The 19,760-nt window shown below is 45.9% G+C and overlaps 1 protein-coding gene across 2 annotated transcripts in view; it reads left to right on the top strand.

Annotated features, from left to right (window-relative positions):
- METRN (meteorin, glial cell differentiation regulator) overlaps window positions 1-18,054 on the top strand; it is an 18,703-nt gene extending 649 nt beyond the window's left edge. The window contains exons 2-4 of one of the 2 annotated variants that reach the window (XM_084818807.1): window positions 4,405-4,829; window positions 10,953-11,018; window positions 15,616-18,054. In XM_084818807.1, coding sequence (XP_084674933.1) covers window positions 4,405-4,829; window positions 10,953-11,018; window positions 15,616-15,932 — 808 coding nt within the window. In that variant the 3' untranslated portion in view covers window positions 15,933-18,054. The remainder of the gene's footprint in view (window positions 1-4,404; window positions 4,830-10,952; window positions 11,019-15,615) is intronic. The other variant, XM_084818808.1, reaches the window with a different exon arrangement.
- Window positions 18,055-19,760: the final 1,706 nt, after the last annotated feature.

The following is a 19,760-nucleotide window of genomic DNA, read 5'->3' as shown; positions in this document are numbered from 1 at the left end:
ATTCACTTAATTGGGCCTTTGGGTTGGAAAAGCATGTCCTGATAGTGTCTTTGGTACACACACACACACACACACCAGTCTGGTTGTTTTCAGGTTTTTCATGGAGTTACTGTGGAACTCCGTTGTAGTTTTTACTAGCAACTGGAAGTTAACTTGTTCAGATATTTCATGGGAAATAGTTTGTGAGAAAGACTGGGGAGAGGGGTTGGAATCTGCTCCTGTTTGAGAACGGTTTCCTGGAAAAATGAACAAGATCATATTTACCTACAGTTTAACTTTCCCTGATTTAGTAAACATCTCCCATCCTAAGCCATCTTGCACAATGAACATTGTTCAGTCTTCTACCAGGGACTCCTATATTGGCTGCAAATGATGGAGCATCATTTTGTAGATTGATTGTTCAGTCGTAGCTAGGGGAAGTTTAATTGAAAGGAGAATGATATGGAGTGCAGAGGCAATTACTCAAGAAAGCATAATTTCCTCATCCTTGGGGGGGGTGCCCCAAACTCCTTCTTACAAAGCAAAGTACCGTCTTTACAGCAGCTGTTCCCCATGGGAGGTGGTGTAGATCCAACCCTTGCTACCTTATAGAGCAAAAGTCACTGCTGGAATTAGGTTTAACCAGTTCAGCTGTTGAGGCACAGACAGCTGATGAGAGCTAGTGTGGCATTTTAATGTTGTTGTTGTTGTTACTGTGCCATCAAAATGCATGGTATTCTAGAGAGTCCAAAAGCACAGCTCTCTGCCTCAAGTAGGTTACAGTCTAAACTTCAAGGGTGGAAAACAAGGGGAAGGAAAGGGAGTGGAGGTAGAGGTAAACAGAGAAACATTATGCAGTTATTTCAGTTACACATGCATAGGCGTAGTTATATTATCATCATATTATTCTTATTCAGCTGATGGGTTGCAGCTCAACATTGTGTCCCATCCTGACCTAAGATGGGTTGCACCAGCATGATCAAAATGGTTTTTTTCCCCTTGTTTTCTTTTTTTGTTTACATTTGAAGGGAAGGATGGAGAGAGAGAAAAAACAGGAGAGAGAGGAGAAAGATGGAAATACGGGTAAAAGCAAAATAAACATGGATCCAATATTTGCAGGCTGGGGTTATAGGTGGGTCCTGGGCCCCAAAGAGATTGAAGACTTTTGCATTACAGCATGGGAGTGTAGGGGTTGTGCCAAAGACTTCACAGAAAAGGTGGGTTCATAGAATAGTGGAATCATAGAATAGTAGGGTTGGAAGGGACCTACAAGGCCATCAAGTCCACCCCCCTTTTTAAGGTTTTTAAGAGGGAATTAAAGGAAAGAAGAGAGGTGGCATAATGCAGGTGTTCTGGGAGGGAGTTTCAAACATATGGGGTAGCAGGGGAGAATGGAGTCTTTTGAGAGAGCAGGAGACCTTTGGATGCAGACCATGGTGGTGGAGTGGAGCTGGAGGAATATAAAAGCAGAAAGATAAGGGTGGGGGGAACATGCCAGCAGATGACATCGTTACTCCTGCTCTGGGGAAAAAAAAAAACCCTGCCCCCATGTTCCCCCTTCTCTACACTACTGGTTGTGAGACTTTATTGAGTCTCTGTAACATTCTGTTGAGCAGTCTTAAGTTTTGAGAAAGAAAACTGTTATAGTTAGTTTATTAACATACTCCAGAAGTCGGTGCAGGACCCAGGGTTGGAACAAATATGCCAGTAGTATGGAAAGATATCTTAGAGCAATGTTTGATAGTGGATTGGAAGTGTAAGTGTGTGTGTGTGTGTGTGTGTGTGTGTGCAGTCATGCAGTGAGTGTTGATACGAGAATGTGGTGTTATACATGCACAAGAATATCCCTCTTTTCTCGTACATGTTGGTAGTATATTAACCCTGTGAAAAGTGAGATCTTGGTGACTGTCTCTTCCACAAATTAGTTGTAGTGATGACTGAGCGAAGCTCAAAGTTCATGTAGTTTTGTTTGTCCCAGTGGGTTCAATAAATCACAGCTTTTCCCCACAAAGAGTATTGTTTAAACATAAATATGTTTTGTTTCTTTTCAAGTCCTTGCAAAACTACAAAATAAACCCACTCACATATAATTTAATTGCAAGTTATTCCAGAATTTATTTTTTAAAACAAGGATTGAATGAATGTACTTCGTATTATAGTTTGAAAATACATTATGGATTTCTGCAACTATTTTTCTTTTTCATATTTGAAATGCTTCTCAGTTCAGTTACTTATCACATATTCAACATCTAGTTTAACAGAGCACTTTTAAAAAATGAACTACTAAAAAGTGCATTTCCCCTAGCACTGATTAATCACAGATGTCAATTTAGATTGCCCAGTATCATTGAATCCAGAGGCTTTTGGATGACTATCCAGCAACCACTTCTGGCTTGGGTAATAAGCGGATCAGAGTTAATGGATTAATGATTTAAGCCTCAAAATGCAAACTAATTGGCAGCTTTTTCCTCTGTTTTTCCTCCTGTGTCTTATGCAGAATGTTTAAAAAGAAAATAGGGCAGGGGCGGGGAACCATCTGCAGGATAAGCACCCTGTTGTAAGTAACATAAAACTGTTTACAGTAGTGTGTGTGGGGGGTAATTTAGGCCAGCCTTCCCCAACCTGGTGCCCTCCAAATGTTTTGTACTGCAACTCCCATTATTCCCACCCAGCATGGTTGGGGATGATGAGAACTGCAGTACAAAACATCTGAAGGGCACCAGGTTGGGGAAGTCTGCTTTAGACTTACAGATTCAGCCTCCTGTCTGTGAACAGGTATTTGTATACACTATGTACTGCAGTAGACACCCCTCGGACCATAAACTGCGGGAACCCCCAGACCCTCATTCATAAAGGAGTGACCAAACATGACTTTATTATAATGCATTTGCGTCTGTGGGGCCTCTAGAGGGCAGCATCAGTAGGGCTGTTTTGGATTATTGGGGGGCGAGGGGGTGACACAGCTGCAACATCTGTTCCTCGGTGATCTTGATCCTTTGCAGAATACAGTAGATGAGTCACGTTGCTGTGAAATGGCAAGAGTCGATCAAGTGTCCATAGCCATCTGGATTGTATCACACTGTGAGAGATGTCTTTCTGTTCATGGACTAGGGAAGGAAGGGCAATCTGGACAGATGTTGGTGATCCAGACATAGACTCTGGGAATGGGGGTGGGGGCAGTGAGGTTGAAATGCTCAGGGGGCATTGCTGGCAGCTTTGTCATAGTGGGGTCTCCAACAGCAACTGGCCCAGATGAAATTAAACCTGGCCAAGCTGAAAGTCATGAATGCAAAGTACTGCAGGAGAGAAATATCTTGGTGCCTGCTCGCTTGCCTGCCTGCCTTATAGACATGTTCCCCTCCCCAAGAAAATTGAAAGGGGAAAACAAGTGGGAGTCTCAGGGCATCAACCCGAGAGATTGTAAAGCAGCCTTCTCCAACCTGGCTTGCTCCAGAAGGGTTGGACTGCAACTCCCATGCTGGGGGATCATGGGAATTGTAGTCCAACCCTTCTGGAGCAAGCCAGGTTGGCGAAGGCTGCTGTAAGGTTTAGCAAGGTACCAGAAAGCTTCCTGTGCCTGGAGGCATGCTTGCAGAAGCCATCCCAAGGCAAACCTGGTCTCAGTACATGGCATCCTTGCACAGCCTCCAGGGCCAGGATGTCAGGGCCCATTGCTAATACCTGCTTTGGACCCACCTTTAAATATGTTTTTGCAGCAGGGCAGGGTCACCACTTACGAACTGCCCCCCCCAAAAAAGGTGGGGGAATGCATGGGCAAAAAAGTAGATGATAGAAGGTGCCGTTTTGCATAAAATTAGCATGTGTTAATGTATATGTATAGATGCAAATTTAGGAATTATTGCTAGCCTTTTAAATCAGGAGTGAGCCACCTGGCGCCCTCCAGACGTTCTTGAACTGCAACTCCCATCATCTCTGACCTTTCGTCATGGTGGGTCTGCTGGAACTTGTAGCCAGTGCCAGCTCCGGGTTTTTCAGGGCCCTTGGGCAAGACACCCTCCATGGGTCCCTCCCTCAGTGAGTCTGCCTTCTCACCACCATTGCCCCCAGCTGCTTTTGCTCCTCCTCTTCGTCCTCACGGCTGCCGCTTCCTTGCTTGGCAGGCAGAGAGCCAGGGAGCAAGTGGGCAGTGGCATCTCCTGCTCTGCCTTCTCACCACCACCGTCGTCTGGGCCAGAGCGAGAGGCAGGTGAGCAAGCAGGGTGCAGCGGTGAAGAGGAGAAGCTCTTTTCAGTGGGCCCCTTTCTCTTGGCATGTGCCTGCCCTTGATGCCAGCCCAGGCAGTAGTCCAAAACATCTGGAGGGCACTAGGTTGCCTTCCCTTGATTTACATAGAAACGGTATCAGGCAACCCTAAGACCAAAGGACCCATTGTTACGCTAACTCCTCTTTGATTATCTCCCGCAGTGGCCTGTCCCAAGAAGCAGGCAGCGTAGAACAGATCTCCCTGCACTGTGCTGAGGGATCCCTGGAGTGGCTGTACCCAGCAGGAGCCTTGCGCCTGAGCCTTTTCCCTCGCCTTCCCACGGGCACCACCAGCAAAGAGAACCCGCGGCGCGTGACAGCCTGCATCAAGTCATCCAGCACCTTCCGAGGAGCTCAGATTTACTTGGAGAGGGACGGCATCTTGGAGCTCCTCCTCTCGGAGGCTGAGGCCTCCTTGCAGCCCAAGGTGCACTGTTTCAGCTGGCTGCCCACGGAGAAGGTTGCCCTGTTCCTCCAGTCCACCTTGCACCAGGACATCAGCCGCCGGATCGCTGCCTTCCGCTATGAGTTGCGGGGTGACTGGAACTCCCGCTTCTCGTGGCCGTCGAGAAACCTCAGCATGGAAGGTAAATTATCTTGGGTGTTGGTGCTATATATTGTGGGCGAACCAGAGCTGGCTCCACATTCTGGGGGTCCTTGGGCAAGGCACCCTCCATGAACGCCCTCCCTCTGTGAGTCTTCCCTCTCGCTGCTGTTGTCACCAGCTGCGCTTGCTCCTCTTCCTCATCCTTCCTACCACTTGCTTGCTTGGCAGGCAGAGAGCCAGGGAGCAAGCCGGCCGTGGCATCTCCTGCTGTTCCTCCTCACCACACCGTTGTCTGGGCCACAGCGAGAGGCAGGTGAACAAGCAGGTTGCCATGGTGAACAGGAGGAGCAATTCAGGCAGTTGTTGTCAGTTAACCCTGCTTGGTGCGGGCCCTTGGCAGGTGCCCAACCATGCCTACCCTTGAAGCTGGCCCTGGAAGGAATGTTTGGTTTCATGATGCACCTGCATCAGTATTTATCAGACTTACTGATCTCAGGCCCTCTTCCCCACGAATAGAATCATAGAATAGTAGGGTTGGAAGGGGCCTCCAAGGCCATCGAGTCCAACCCCCTGCTCAATGCAGGAATCCAAGTCAGAGCATCCCTGACAGGTGGCTGTCCAACCTCGTCTTGAACGCCTCCAGTGTGGGAGAGCCCCCCCCCCTCTCCCTGGGTAATGGGTTCCACGGTCGTATTGTTCTAACAGTCAGGAAGTTTTTCCTGATGTTCAGCCAGAATCTGGCTTCCTGTACTTCATCCTCTGGCCTCCCAAAACCCAGCCACAGCCATCTGCTCCACACAGGAGGGGGCAGAACTCCTTGTACACAAGCAGGGCCAGTGTCAGAGGGAGGCATGGTCGGGCACCTGCCAAGGGCCCACACCTCAGCAGGGGCCTACTGATAAGATACCCCTGGAGTTGCTCCTCCTCTTCACCATGGCAGCCCGCTTGTTCACCTGCCTTTTTGCTCTGGCCCAGACGGTGGTGGTGGTGGTGGTGGTGGTGGTGGTGAGGAGGAGGAGGAGCAAGAGATGCCACTGAAATAGTCACTGATGACGATGGTGGTGAGAAGGTAAACTCACTGAGGGACAGGGCCCCATTGAGGGTGTCTTGCCCAAGGGCCCTCAGAAACCTGGAGCCAGAACCGTACACAAGAATAAGACCCCACGCACACATGCCAAACCATCACTATTGCTAAGCATGTTAGAACCCAAACCATGGTCTGAGCTTCCAAACGTATAGGCAGACCACAGTTTACAGTTGCTTGACTGTCTTCTCAACTCTCTCATTCCTATGGTACAAGGGCTGCTGGTGGCTGCAACTGTGATTTGTCAATTCAGCCATCATGCCAACCTATAACTGAGCCTCCTTAACTGTGGTCTGGCATGATGTCCAAATATAGCCTAAAACAGAATAGGATTGACTCCTTCCTAAAAGGATGGATAGCAGGGGTGCAGAACCTCAGTCATGGGAGCCATTTCTGGCCCTGTTGAAGTCCCAATCTGGCTCGTTGAGGTTCACCAGATGGCCACGCCCCCTCCCCCCTGATTCCTCCATGATCTCCCAGCTTTTTTGCAGTCTTTCCCCTCTATGGCGAGCTGTATTTGAGGAAGACAGATCACTAGAGGCGTAGCTGAGGCCATTTGCTTCTTTTTTCCATGTGAACAATGGTTTTCCCTCCCAGCCAGAAGGTTTCCATCCTTACCAGAACTTTCTCCCCTTAGTCCAGTGCCCAAATGTGAGGTTGTACAACCAAGAAAATCCAAGCTGACCTATTACAGCGCACACCTATGCATTTGCCATGTAACTCGGTAATGTAGCCACAGTTGCACATCTCGCACCAGGCCACCTCTCAGGTGCACTTTAGCAGCCTTCCCAAACCTGGTGCCCTTGAGAGGTGGTGGATTGTAATTCCCACCATGGGAAAGATGGGAGAAGCAGTCCAGCACACCTCAAGGGCACCATGTTGGGGAAAGGCTGAACTATAGCATCCATTGTGCCTCTGCAACCCTAGGCTGCAGGCAAAGAGCAGAACGTGTGATTAAACAGCTGTCTCCAGGCATGAGAGAAACGTTCCCTTCGGAAATGGAATTCTACTATGTTCAGAGACCTTTTGCCCATAGGTTGTTTTTTAAAAGAAAGAAAATATTTTTCCTCTTAGGTTAAAGGAACTCTGCACATGCGCTGTGACACCTTAGGTGCCAGAATTTGTATTCAAAAGGTGGTGAACCTAATTTGCTCACAGGCTTCTTAAAGGTGAAAGGAGCAGCTTTCGCGTCTTGCGGACTCTTAACGCTGTGGGCCTCCCTTATGGCAAGGGGAGGAGGTGGGATAGTAACTTGAGCCGCCCGGAGTGTGCTCAGGAATTGGAAACACAAGGCTGGTGGAGTAACATCTAATCGGCCTCATCTCTGCACTAACAAAAGTCCAGTGTCCGGCTGCCCACGGAGCAGTCACTCCACCAAAGATAAGGCCTTGACATGGTCACCATAGCAACCTAGGCACTCTACCCAATTGGGGAATGGTTTTTTACTAGGCCTTGTCCTGAGAAACCTTGACACCGAGACCAGAGTCCAAAGCAGAGCCAGGCTCACTTGAGCTGACCGACTTCGTTCTCTGGTGGGTTGTGGCCTGAGTGAATAAGAGCAACAGCACGGCTTTGTTGTGGCCCTTAAGATTTTCACTTGGGGTTTGTTCCCCTACGTCCAGTGCCCCTTGATGTCTCTTATAGGGTGGACACTTACAAATCAGCAAAAAAGAGGGGGAAAGTGAGGCATGGCTTCGCATGCTCCAATTTATATAGAGAGATGCATACTTTAAAATAATAAAATTGAAAGAGGAATACAGTACATCTCATCATAGTGGGGAAGACTGTGACCGGGTGACCTACATGGCTACTCAGGGTAGTATCCAATGTTAGTTGTATGTAGAGTAGACCCATTGAAATGAAAGGGACTTAAGGTAGTTGTGACTGACTTAAGTCCCCTTCATTTCAATGGGTCTACTCTATGTAGGACTAACATTGGATACTACCCTCAGTCTGCTGATGGGCAACGTCAAGGTCCCACTCTCCTTCCTTATGGATCTTAGAGATATTTCAGTGCTTAGAGATATTTTTAAAATATGTTCGGCGGTATATAAATCTATTGATTGATTGAATGAATGAATGATGAATTTATCTTTACCCTGGACATGGACTGGATAATCCATCAAATAAAGGACATTCTTCAAATAGAGGACTGTCCTCTGCCAGTTCTCCAAAATAGAGGACTGTCCTCTGTAAAGCCTTGGAATGGACAAACCTTCAAATAGAGGACTGTCCTCTCTAAAGTGCCCACCCTATGTCCCTGTATAACCTTTCACATTTCCTGTAGGTATGCACTTCCACTGTTTAAGATGACAAGGCTGTTCTTTGGTCAAGGCTTATGGTAGGGATAGACAACTGGAGGCCTGGGGTCAAATGTAGCAACCAAAGCCTTTTCATATAGACCCAGCAGGACCCCTGATTCTAAGGACTAACCCCCCTCCCCCCCACACACACGCAAAACACATGCGCACACCTCTGTCACTTTCTCTCTCAAGCCAAGATACAGGGAATGGTCTCTTTCACTCCCTCTGCTTCAGGATGAGTAACAAAAGAGGCTTTGGCAAGGGCCTTCTCTTATTATGCCATTCACTCTTGTGCACAAAGCAAGACTCAGGGGAATGGTAGTCAGGATCTGAGGCGGATAAAGGAATGGCTCTGCCTTAGAGGCAGGGCCAGGGGCAGGTTTCAGGGCACCTTGAGGAGCATGCCCTCTCATGGGGCCCCTCCTCTGTCAGTGAGCCCCCGCAGGTTTCCCTTGTTGCGATAGCAGTCCTGGGCAGCTGAGTTGTAGCCACTCTTGTAATCTCCCACAATGCCCCAGAGCAACCCTCGCTCAGGGGCATTGTGGGAAATTAAAAGGAAGGTTAGATCCAACTGCTCAGGCATTGCTTAGAGTGCCGGGTCTGAGGGGAAAAAATAAGAGGGAGCCATGGCAGGCATCCATGGTGGGCCCTGGGAGCTGCCCAAGGATGGCAGATACTGATGCTGGCCCTGGGTAAAGAGCCCTTTGTCTGTCTTGATGTATGAGAGCAGACATAGGCCACAGTTAACCCTTCATCCCGCTCTCAATTGAAGACATGGCCCTTGTTAAAAATTGATTGTGGAATAGGGCCTTAAAGTTACAAATAAAAAGTTATAAATTAAAATTAATTATAAATAAAAAGTTGAATGTACAGAAAGTCAGCTATATACCCATCTCTTTCCTCACCCCCATATCTGGTGGGAAATGTAAGAGGGTGGAGGTGTCTCTACGGGATGACAAAGTGATTAACCTTTCTTCTTGGGGAAAAAGAGAGAAGAATGAATGGGTATATATTCATAGGAATTAGAATGTAGATCCTATGTCAGCTATGTCCGATCTAGTTATTCTGTTTCCACCAATGGCATTTTGTTCACATTTATTTTGTCTCCAACATAGCAAACTGGGGAGGGAGGAGGGAAGGATAGGTTTAGGGTAGCCACTTATGCATTGCCCCCAAAGAGGAAATGCATCACCGTTAGTATATGCTAATTTTATATATGCTAATTTAGAAATAATTACTATGCTTTACATAGAAATACCATACATACCACAGTGTGGAAATCTGTGACCAGACTACCTGTGTGTCTGCCTGTTCAGTCTGTTGTTCTAACTGGTGATGTGTCAACAGTTCTTAAGTTCTTTTGCTTTAAACCAGATTTGTACAGGACAAACCTTCAAATGGAGGATACTTTCAAACAGAGGGTGTTCCTCTGTCAGCCCTTCAAACAGAAAGAGGTAAAAGAGGACACATGGCCACCCCACCGGCCAGATTTCGTCCTGAGGGTTCCATTTCCTAATCTCTAGTATAAACGAAACAGCAAAGAGTTTTGTAGCACCTTCAAGACTAACAACATTTAATAGTCAGATTTTTAAAAGCCCCAAAGTTGGAACAGAGCTATGGAAAAAATGTTTTTATAGTCTGTAAGACGTGTACTCTGAAAGCTCAGGGTGAGTAACAAAAACAAAACAGAGTGAAATATCATAAAATGTAAGGGTCATTAACATTTCCCCTCCCTTTGCAATCTGACTCATAGATGGTATCATTAAAATGACGCCCTTGGAGGATCTTGGTGGGAAACGTGGGAGGGGGTGGTCTCTACATGATGTTAGGCCTAAGCCATTAGGGGCTTATAGGTTAAAACCAGCACCTTGAATTGTGGCTGGAAGGGAACAGGAAGCCAGTGGAGATATTAGATGATAACGAAGAAATGAGTCATACTGAAGTTATATTTCCATACTTTGATAGAAGCAAAACATTTTGGGCAAACTGCTGCAAAGTACCTCATGGTAAGGTAATATGAGATAATAAGTTTTAGAATCCTAGAAATGAGGCACTGATGGGGCAGGACATGGGTTTAGGGGTACAGTAGGTCAAAGATTACGCTTTGTTGTTTTTTGCTAGGAACCCCAAAGCCACCAGCAAAATAAAGACATTTAGAATTAGAGAATTCTTAGCCCAGGACTTAGTTTTGGGTACCAGAATGGAATGGAGCTCACACGGTCCTCCTACACAAAAATCCAATCCCCAAGCTTTCTCAGTTTCGGCAGTGTAATTTGCTGGTGGGAGGCGGGACAGTCTTTGTGTTGTTGCTATGGTTAAACAACTGGGAGTCAGAAATCCTTGTCCGTCTTCTGCAAATCATCCAGAGATCTACCAGTAGATCTCAGTCTGCTTTTAGCCCACCCATTGGTGTAGAACTGGCTTCCCCAACTTGTTGCCCTCCAGGTGTGTTGGATTACAACTCCCATCATTGGCCATGCTGACTGGGGTTGATGGGAGTTGTAGCCTGACACATCTGGAGGATGCCAGGTTGGGGAAGACTGGCATTTAGTGTACAAGTTTCTTGCGTTATTTCCAAGTGAAAATCAACTGTTACAGGCATGCCCAGATTGAACAGCCATGATCTTTTCTTTCAGTAGGGGAGAAGGGAATCTTCTCCTATCCACATCAGCCTTTTCCCCTACTATGCATCCCCCCTCCAAAGAAGAATCATTTGTGAGGATTCCTCTTGGTTAAGTGACTATTTTTTTCCTCTCTCTCTCTCTTTCTCTGGAAGATGCAGGGAGCTGCCGGCCATGTAACAACACTGAGATTCTGATGGCCGTTTGCACTAGTGATTTTGGTGAGTGCATCTTCTCCAGCATTGTTTTTACTGTTCTTTTCAACATCATTAACTGGCCAAGGTAAGTGGGAAAACAGACTAAACATTTAAGCTTCTCCCCCTGCAAGGTGAGCCAGCTTCCTCCCGGTTTCCATACTTTTCATGATGGAGACATACTATGCCATTTCCAGCATAGTAATTTCAACGGATGTGAAATCACTGAATTAGAACTAAAAATGAAGTTTGAGTCTATTAGTTTGGGTCTGAATAGAGGCAATAGTTTCCTGTCCCACTATAGGTGTTAATTTACTTAGCAGTGCTAAGAAGATTATGTTGTCACCAATTGCTGCTGCTGTGAATGTGTCCTGCTTTACAGAGGACAGTCCATTACTTGCACGGCTATGAGAGGGCATTCCTCTATTTGAAGCCATCCTCTGTTTGAAGGACTGTCCAGTCCAAGTCCAGTTTAAAGATAAAGAACCATCAGAAGGGGAGAATAAGGGCCCTGAAGTTGCCCACCAACCGTTAACACCTGGACTGAGCAGGTACACAGGTCATCTGGTCACAGTCTTCCCTACTATGGTGAGATGTATCATATTTCTATTTAAATTATAGCAATTATTTCTAAATTTGCATCTGTACATATAGACCAACAGATGCAAATCTTATGCAACTCTGAGTCTTCTTTTGCCCTCTATTTTTGGTGATGCATTTCAGTTCTATTCTGTTACTACAAATGAGGATAAACTGCTTTATACCAACCAGGATCACTACAAATGAGGAAATGGACCAGGGTCTGAAGTTGGTTTCAGTTTCTTAGTTTGGACGTGACACTATTGGGAAACTGTGTTTTAAACAAACCATGAAAACAGAGGAGCATGAGGCTTATTGTTGGCCTAATAAACCATGGTTTATTAGGCTGAGATCACTACATTTGAACTAGCCCAATATGCTTTGCAACCCTTGTCCCATTCATCATCACAACAACCTTGTAAGGTAGATTCTTAATCTCCCCATTTTACAGATAAGGAAGTGAGGCTGAAAGATTGTGACTTGCTGGAGGGGGCCACAGCTCAGTGGTAGAGCACATGCTTTCCATGCAGAAGGTCCCAGGTTCAAGTCCTGGTGTCTCCAGGTAGAGCTGGAAAAACTCCTGCCTGAAACAGCATCAGCCGGTGTCAACAATACTGGGCTAGGTGGACCAATGGCTTAGTGGTTAAGACGCTGAACTGCAGACCGGAAGGTCGGCAGGACAGCAGTTCGAGACCCGAGTGCCGCGTGACGGAGTGAGATCCCGTCTTCAGTCCCAGCTTCTGCCAACCTAGCAGTTCGAAAGCAAGAAATTGCAAGTAGATAAATAGGTACCGCTTCGGCGGGAAAGGTGACAGCGTTCCGTGCACCTCGGTGTTCAGTCATGCCGGCCACATGACCACGGAATTGTCTTCGGATAGCGCTGGCTCTTCGGCTTAGAAACGGGGATGAGCACCGCACCCTAGAGTCGGACATGACTGGTTAGGGACGCCTTTACCTTTTTACCTTCTACTATGCCACCCTAGTCCATGCCTAAGCAAGAACTTCAGGGTAGCTAAAATCAAGAATTATGAATTGCAGATCTCCTTCACTGAAACATGGCCTAGAAATCATTCTTAATCATGTGTGTGGAGCTGTGAAAGCTAAAACCTGCCCCTGTGGAACTCTGTCCTCTTTTCCTGCTGCTTAAGTAGCTAACCAGTAGCTGCCTGCCAGGCCGGGCTGAGGCACCAGCGGGAAAAGCTGCCGGCACAGCTGCTCGCTCCCTACCTGGGATTGCACAGCCGTTCATTCTCCCATTTAAATGTCTGCACACTCACGGCTGCCCACACAGTGGGCTTTTGCCAATTACTGCCCCGCACGCTCTGCTAACCTCCAGATTTGTAACTCTACAAACAATGGAAGAAGGGGGTCAGGGGGTCCGCTGGCTGCCCACTCTGGGTTGCCATGGCAACCAGGAAGTCAAACAGAAGAACAAAGGGATTTGCCACGCTGGATCAGATCACGGGCCTGTCAGAATATCTCAGAGGGCCTAATCCTTGCTGATTTGGAGGGCACCAAACGCACCTCCATGCACGCAGACTAATACAATTCCCATATATAATTGGCCGGGTACGATAAGTTATATTTAACTAAAGCCTCGGCAATACAAAACCATTTCAATTGATCAATGCATGAAGAACATTTCTAGTGTTCCTTTCAGTCTGGGTACCCCCAATGGGCCTTATGTTAAAAAAAAAAAAAAAAAATCAATCAGTTAAGCAATCCTAACAGTAACAGCTGAAAACGATATAGATATGCCAACGAATACAGAGAAGCCAAGCAGGCCAAAATTCAGGCTTACGCAGGGTCAGAATTAGGGTGGCCCTGTGTCCTATTTTACAGACGACAGTCTCCTATTTGAGGATATCCTGTATTTGAAGGGCTCTCCTGGCCAAGTCAAATGGAAAGATAAAGAACCATAAGAAAGCAAAGCATGGGTCCTGGAATTACCGATCAAGAATTAGCACCTGGACCGCAAACTGAACAGGTAGGCTCACAGATCAACTGGTCACAGCCTTCCCCAGTATGAAATTATACTTATATTTAAATTATAATACTTACCTCCAGATTTGCATTCATATGTGTTAATTAGCATAGGCAAACGTTATACAAATCGGTGTCCTCTTTTGTCCTCTTTTTGGGTGATGCGTTTCCTCTTTGGGAGCCATAAGTGGCCATCATAGGCCAGATGATTGTAGAAAAATGTAAGCTTTTGACGCCTGTCAAAAGACAGGACACAGAGGAGCAAGGCAAGCCTCCCCTGAAAGCGTGTTTCATAATTTAGGTACCACAACTGAAAAGGCCCCGTCTCAACAACCTACCCGCCTGACGGCATGGGAGCACAAGAAGCTGCCTTGTACTGAGTCACACCCTTGGTTCATCTAGCCCAGTAGTGTCAACACTGACTGGCAGCGGTTCTCCAGGGTTTCACTGAGGAGTTTTTCCAGACCTACCTGGAGATGCCAGGATTTGAACCTGGGACCTTCTGCCTGCAAAGCAGGTGCTTTACCGCTGAGCCACACGGTAGCCATAAGGTAGGGAAACGGAGTCAGATGTTAATCCAGGCATGCAAACAGGTTCTTATGGGTGCAGGCAATTTTTGGATATCCTGGCCCCAAACCATTTCAGGTTTTAAAAGTCAGTTCCAGCTCTTTGAACTGAATCCAGGAACAAATTAGCAGCCAATGAAGAAGGAACAAAATTGGTGTCATCATAGGGTGACCACATATGAATTGCCGAAAAAGAAACACATCACCAAAAAAGAGGACAAACAGGACAGCAATTTGCATAAAATTTGTGTATGCTAATGTATATGTATAGATGCAACTTTATAAATAATTATTATAATATAGATAGAGATACAGCACATCTCACTATAGTACAGAGACTCTGACCAGGTGACCAGTGTGCCTGTCTGCTTAGTCTGCTGTCCAGGTGTTAAGCATCGATGGGAAACAATTCTTGTGGTTCTGTAGTTTTAAACCTGAACTGGACTTCAAATAGAGAACATCTTCAAATAGAGGACAGTCCTCTGGCAGCCCTTCAAGCAGAGGACTATCCCCTGTAAAAGAGGAGACACCTTCCACCCTAGAAGGCCCATCTTCATCCTTCTCTGACAGCCTTCCACCACAGTGCAAAGACCCTTCTTTTAAGAAAGCATTTTGTTTGTAGGAAGTGTTCTAAACTCCTCCTGGTATGTCTGTCTGACCCCACTCCCTATACTTTGGAGTTGTTCATGTGGAGCCCCTCTGTAGGTAATTGTTTAAATTTTCAAAGGGCAACTAAAATGGTCAAGGGGCTGGAGCATCTCCCCTCTGAGGGAAGGTTACAACAGCTGGGATTGTTTAGGTTAGAAAAAAGGCAAGTGAGGGGAGATATGATAGAGGTGTACAAAATTATGCATGGTGTCGACAATGTGGATAGGGATATATTTTTCTCCCTCTCTCAAAATTCTGCAACCCAGGGTCATCCTATGAAGCTCAGTGGTGGGAGATTCAGGACAGATAAAAGGAAGGACTTCTTCACACAGCATGTAGTTAAAATATGGAATTCGCTACCTCAAGATGTAGCGATGGCCACCAATTTGGATGGGTTTAAAAGGGGGTTAGAGAAATTCCTGGAGAAGAAGCCTATCAGTGCCTACTAGTCACTACTCCAGTATCAGAGGTAGTATGCCTATGTACATCGGTTGCTGGGGAACAAGGGCAGGAGGGTGCTGTTGCACTCATGTCCTGCTTATGGGTTTCCGGTCGATAACTGGTTGGCCACTGTGTGAACAGAATGCTGGACACCCTTGGTCTGATTCAGCATCAGGGCTCTTACGTTCTTATATTTTATTAACTCCCTCTGATATTTTTAGTCTTTCAGCTGCTTGTCATTTGGATTTAATCTGCTGTTCTTTTCTTTCACATTATTGTCTAATACTATTTTTAAAGTGGTTTTAATTATCAGTAGTCACCTTAGACATTTTATGAAAAGGTAAGGTACACGTTTTTCTAAGTCAATAAATGCTCCCATTTTCTGCACTCCCCCTCCTGCCTCGCAGTCATCCGTGGCAATATCCGGACAGTCTCCAACGATGTGGAATTGCAAGAATCCATCATCAGCGTGAGTGCCACCCGGATCCACCGCCAGAAGTTTGCCTTGTTCCAACCAGTAGGCAAATATGGGAAATCCACAGGCAGCATTCGTACCCTGCTGCGGTGTGGAGTGAAGCCAGGACCCGGAAGCTTCCTGTTCACAGGGTGGCTGCACTTTGGGGAGGCATGGCTCAGTTGTGCCCCCCGCTATAAAGACTTTCACCACATCTACGAGGATGCACGCCAAGCTCATGAAAACCCCTGTGAAGTCTCATTGGACTGATCTGAGATGGGAGGGGGGTGCAGGAAAATGAAACCCTGCCTCAGCTTTTGGGGAAGGGGGTGGGATTTGCCACCCACCATGGTTGTGTCATAAATGGCGTCTATACCCAACATAGCAATGGGAGGCGGGAGTCATCTTTGGACACAGAGGGGACGAGGTCTTTGTTTCCAGTGTGGGACTGATGGGTCAACCCATCACTTTCTGGTGGACTCTTCTCCAAAGGTAGCCTTTGTAGGTCAGAGTGGGGCAACTCTGCTGCTGTCTGATTAGGCTGGGACACGCCATGGATGATAAAAATGGAATTGCTCCAGAATCTCTTAAGTGTAAGAAAAGAAGCATAGTATTGCTTGGGAAATCTTTATCCTATGTTCCACTGGAGCACCAGATCGCCACATCTTAAAAGAAGTACGATAATCCCTTCCTGAGTTTCATGCGAACCCTGCCTATTGTTATGGCCTGTGGAGTTCTGCATATGTACTGTGATCCCAACAGGAACGAACATCATATACAAGGGCTAGTGAAAGGACACCTCTTTAACTCCTCCTGCTCCCCCACCCCTCTCGAACAGTCGCTTGATGAGCCAAGAACCCCTGCAAAGCAACCCGTCTCTCCCCTTTTGTGGCTTCCATGACAGAACTGCACCAGCCTCCGTGACCCAGGATTACTTCTCAGTTGATGACCAAACCCATAAGAGGAATGGGATTTTCTTTCAGAAAAACATGGTCTTGGTTTCCATTTTTCATCGGCATCTTCCCTCCGATCCAACATGGTGGAAGACATCAGGTAGGAAGACAAAGCAAGCTAGTGCTAGAACTGGAAATGGACCTGTGCACAACTTTGCTTCGTGTTCATTTGTTTGTTTTTTTAATTGCATCCAGGTACATCTGATATGCCACAGGACTGGCTCCAGCTGATCTTGTGGGTTTCCCCAACCCAAATGAACCCAAATCTTCTTCAAATAATGAGAATGTGAAGAGGGGCAGACTGAATGTCAGATCTAGATATCTGGTCCATGTTTTATGGATTTCCAAGCTCTAATTATGAGCTCAGGTGTTCTGGACCCAACCCACCATCACTGACATGACTTTTCTTCATAAAATTAGATTGCCTACCCCTAAACCCCTGGCCATTTGTTGAGGATGAAGTTCCAATTCTGGTTCTTCAGATCAGCCTACCACCTTTTACTTTGGGCTCATGAACAGTTAACAGCAGCATGAAAGGCAGAAACTCAGCAGCTTCTGATTTTGCTGACATGGAATTGCAGCAATAGAGGAAGCGTCACCTGTTGATTTTCTGCCTGCCACAGCTATTGAAGGCAGTGGAGCCTTGTCAGAAGAAAAGGTGGCAAGCTCTGTTTTCAAGGGAACATCTTATTCATACCAAATAAGTGTTCATCTTCTTGGAAATGAGGGAGCCTTGGGGACATAGCTACACAACCACGTTATATTGGTTTCATGTCAGTTTAGTTCACTCAGCTTCCCAAGACAAAGAATCCGGGGAACTGTAGTTGGTTGAAGATGCTGAAAGTGTAGAGATTTCCAGCCCCATCACAGAACTACCATTTTTAAGGTTCCCCAGGGTATGGAAAGAATGGCTTTTGAGCCTATTGTGATAGAAAGAGTCTGGGATCATACACCTTCACAGTCCTTATTGGAACTTCCTGTCTAAAATTAAAATGGTCTCCACTCAAGGTTTCATTGCAAAGTATTTAAGGGTTTTATCCGGATATGCTGAGGGGATAAAGCAAAGAGAATTATGGTCAATTGCAGCTTTCAGATTTTGTGGGAAGTTCAGAGTCTCGCATTCTAATTTTTGCTGTCTCTATGATTAAGCTGCTTCATCTCCCACTACAGTAAATGTATGATGTCATTTGTTGGGTTGTAACCATACAACTCTACAGCCTGCACGATGGCCTTGTAGGCCCCTTCCAACCCTACTATTCTATGATTTGCTTTCCCTTTACTTAATCTAATGTCTACACAGGCCCCAAGGCATGTCATCCTCCATTCTATAAGCTTAGAGTATATGCTAAAAAAAAAATCAAACTTTTCCAAAATAACACAAACTATATAGAAAGAAAAGGTGGATTCTGTGTCCTGAATAAATCTGCATAGTTTTGCTTACGTTGCATAATTTATTCTGCTTCTGTTTGTCATAGGCAGGGCTGTAAGTCTGCCACGGTTCCATAGGGTGGCAGAAAACCTACAGAATGTGGCACTGGATGCACAATTCTGTTTCCTAAGAATCTTCATTATTTTATTTTATTTTCAAAAGAAACATTTCTAGCCCTTGTGATAATACCAATGTGCTTGGAATCAATGCGCAGTGAACTCTCAGAATCTAGACAGGAAGACAAAACGTCCCAGTGAATTGGGGCCTGGAACGCATAGCATCCTGTCCTTCCCCATGACTCGCAAAACCAGAACCAGTTATGCAAACAAGCAAACAAAAAGTTCAAATAAGAACAATATATGCAAATTAGTTTGCATAATTTATACAGGTTCCAAAACTGAGCTTTTCTTGGTGGAGAGAATTTGAATTCCCCTCAGCCCTGAGAAAGAGACCAAGAGCTGGGCATGGATGGAAGCCTTCTCTTAATTACTGCAAATTCTACTTAGACCTTTTACTATGATCTGGGTTCTTACCCTTCATCGTTGATTATTTTTCTACTCAAGGTTGTCTAGCAGGTGCAGAAAAAAAGCAAACACCCCCCCCACACACACACACACTGTTCCTACTAGGAGAGGAGATGGAAATATATGAACCAAATTTGTTGCAGGGGGGTATGATGGCTGTAAACAGAGGTGCAAAAATTCAAATGTTACTGGCACCTAGAGAATTGGCCCTGGTTTCTTAAGTTGTTGAAGAGGGCAGGAAGCAGATTTCTTCTTTGTCCCTTGTGCGCTGCTGTGTGTGAGATTTGGGCATCTCCCTTAGTCTTTAATTGCAGCCTCTGAAAGGCTAGGATCCAGGTAGATCTGAGCCCTAGAACCAAACCACATAATTGGCAGTAACTAGTAAAAATAGCTTTCTCACACACATGTGCACTTGGTTTTCCATTGTTCTCTCCTTCCAAACTAGTTCCTAGAAAATCTGTCTGGCTCCAAAATTCTGCAAACAAAACATTATACCCCCAGTTGTAACAGTGAGATGTTTGTCTACACATTCTCCATTCCACATTGGGGGGGGGGGGTGCTGCAAAATCTCAAGAGACGTATAGAGAGTTCCTATACATTTCTGACTTACTCCAGCATTTGAAAATGATTAATAATGCAGTTGACATTAAACATGTCACGCATTTGCACGCACAGTACTTTCATTCAGTTATGCCAGAGCATAACCCCCTAAAGAAAATACGTTTATCAGTTTGACTTGTCCATAAAAACAAGAGTATATAGTTCTCGCTGCTATTACCCTAAATAGGTGCTGTTGGGACACACTTGCAGGCAAGTTATGGAGTTGTTGGCCATCTTTTTCCCATGATGCACTGTAACAAAAACCCTGTGTAGGTGTTGGGGGGGGGTTCTTTTGGGAGCACAGATTGCAACTACAAGTCCCACCCCTCCCTGTATCCATCCTCCCCACATTGGTTGAATATATGCATTATGGCTTACCACGCATAGACTCCTAGATCTGTAGGCTGTAGTCCTAAAGCAGCTGCGCAATCCATACAACCCTTTTATTTCTCCGTTCACATGCTGTGTGATTAGAGCCTGCCCAGCTATGGATTTATGTGCATATCCTGGAATGGAGGCTGTGTCCTGCCATCATAATTCTGGTTCTTCCTCAACATACCCCAAACAAATAAAATAGAGTATTCACAGAACT

This window comes from Heloderma suspectum, chromosome 12 (assembly GCF_057233095.1).
Source record: "Heloderma suspectum isolate Gila_16-S chromosome 12, 16-S_ref, whole genome shotgun sequence".
In the NCBI taxonomy this organism is placed as follows: Eukaryota; Metazoa; Chordata; class Lepidosauria; order Squamata; family Helodermatidae; genus Heloderma; species Heloderma suspectum.
This window is presented reverse-complemented; position numbering and strand designations above follow the sequence as displayed.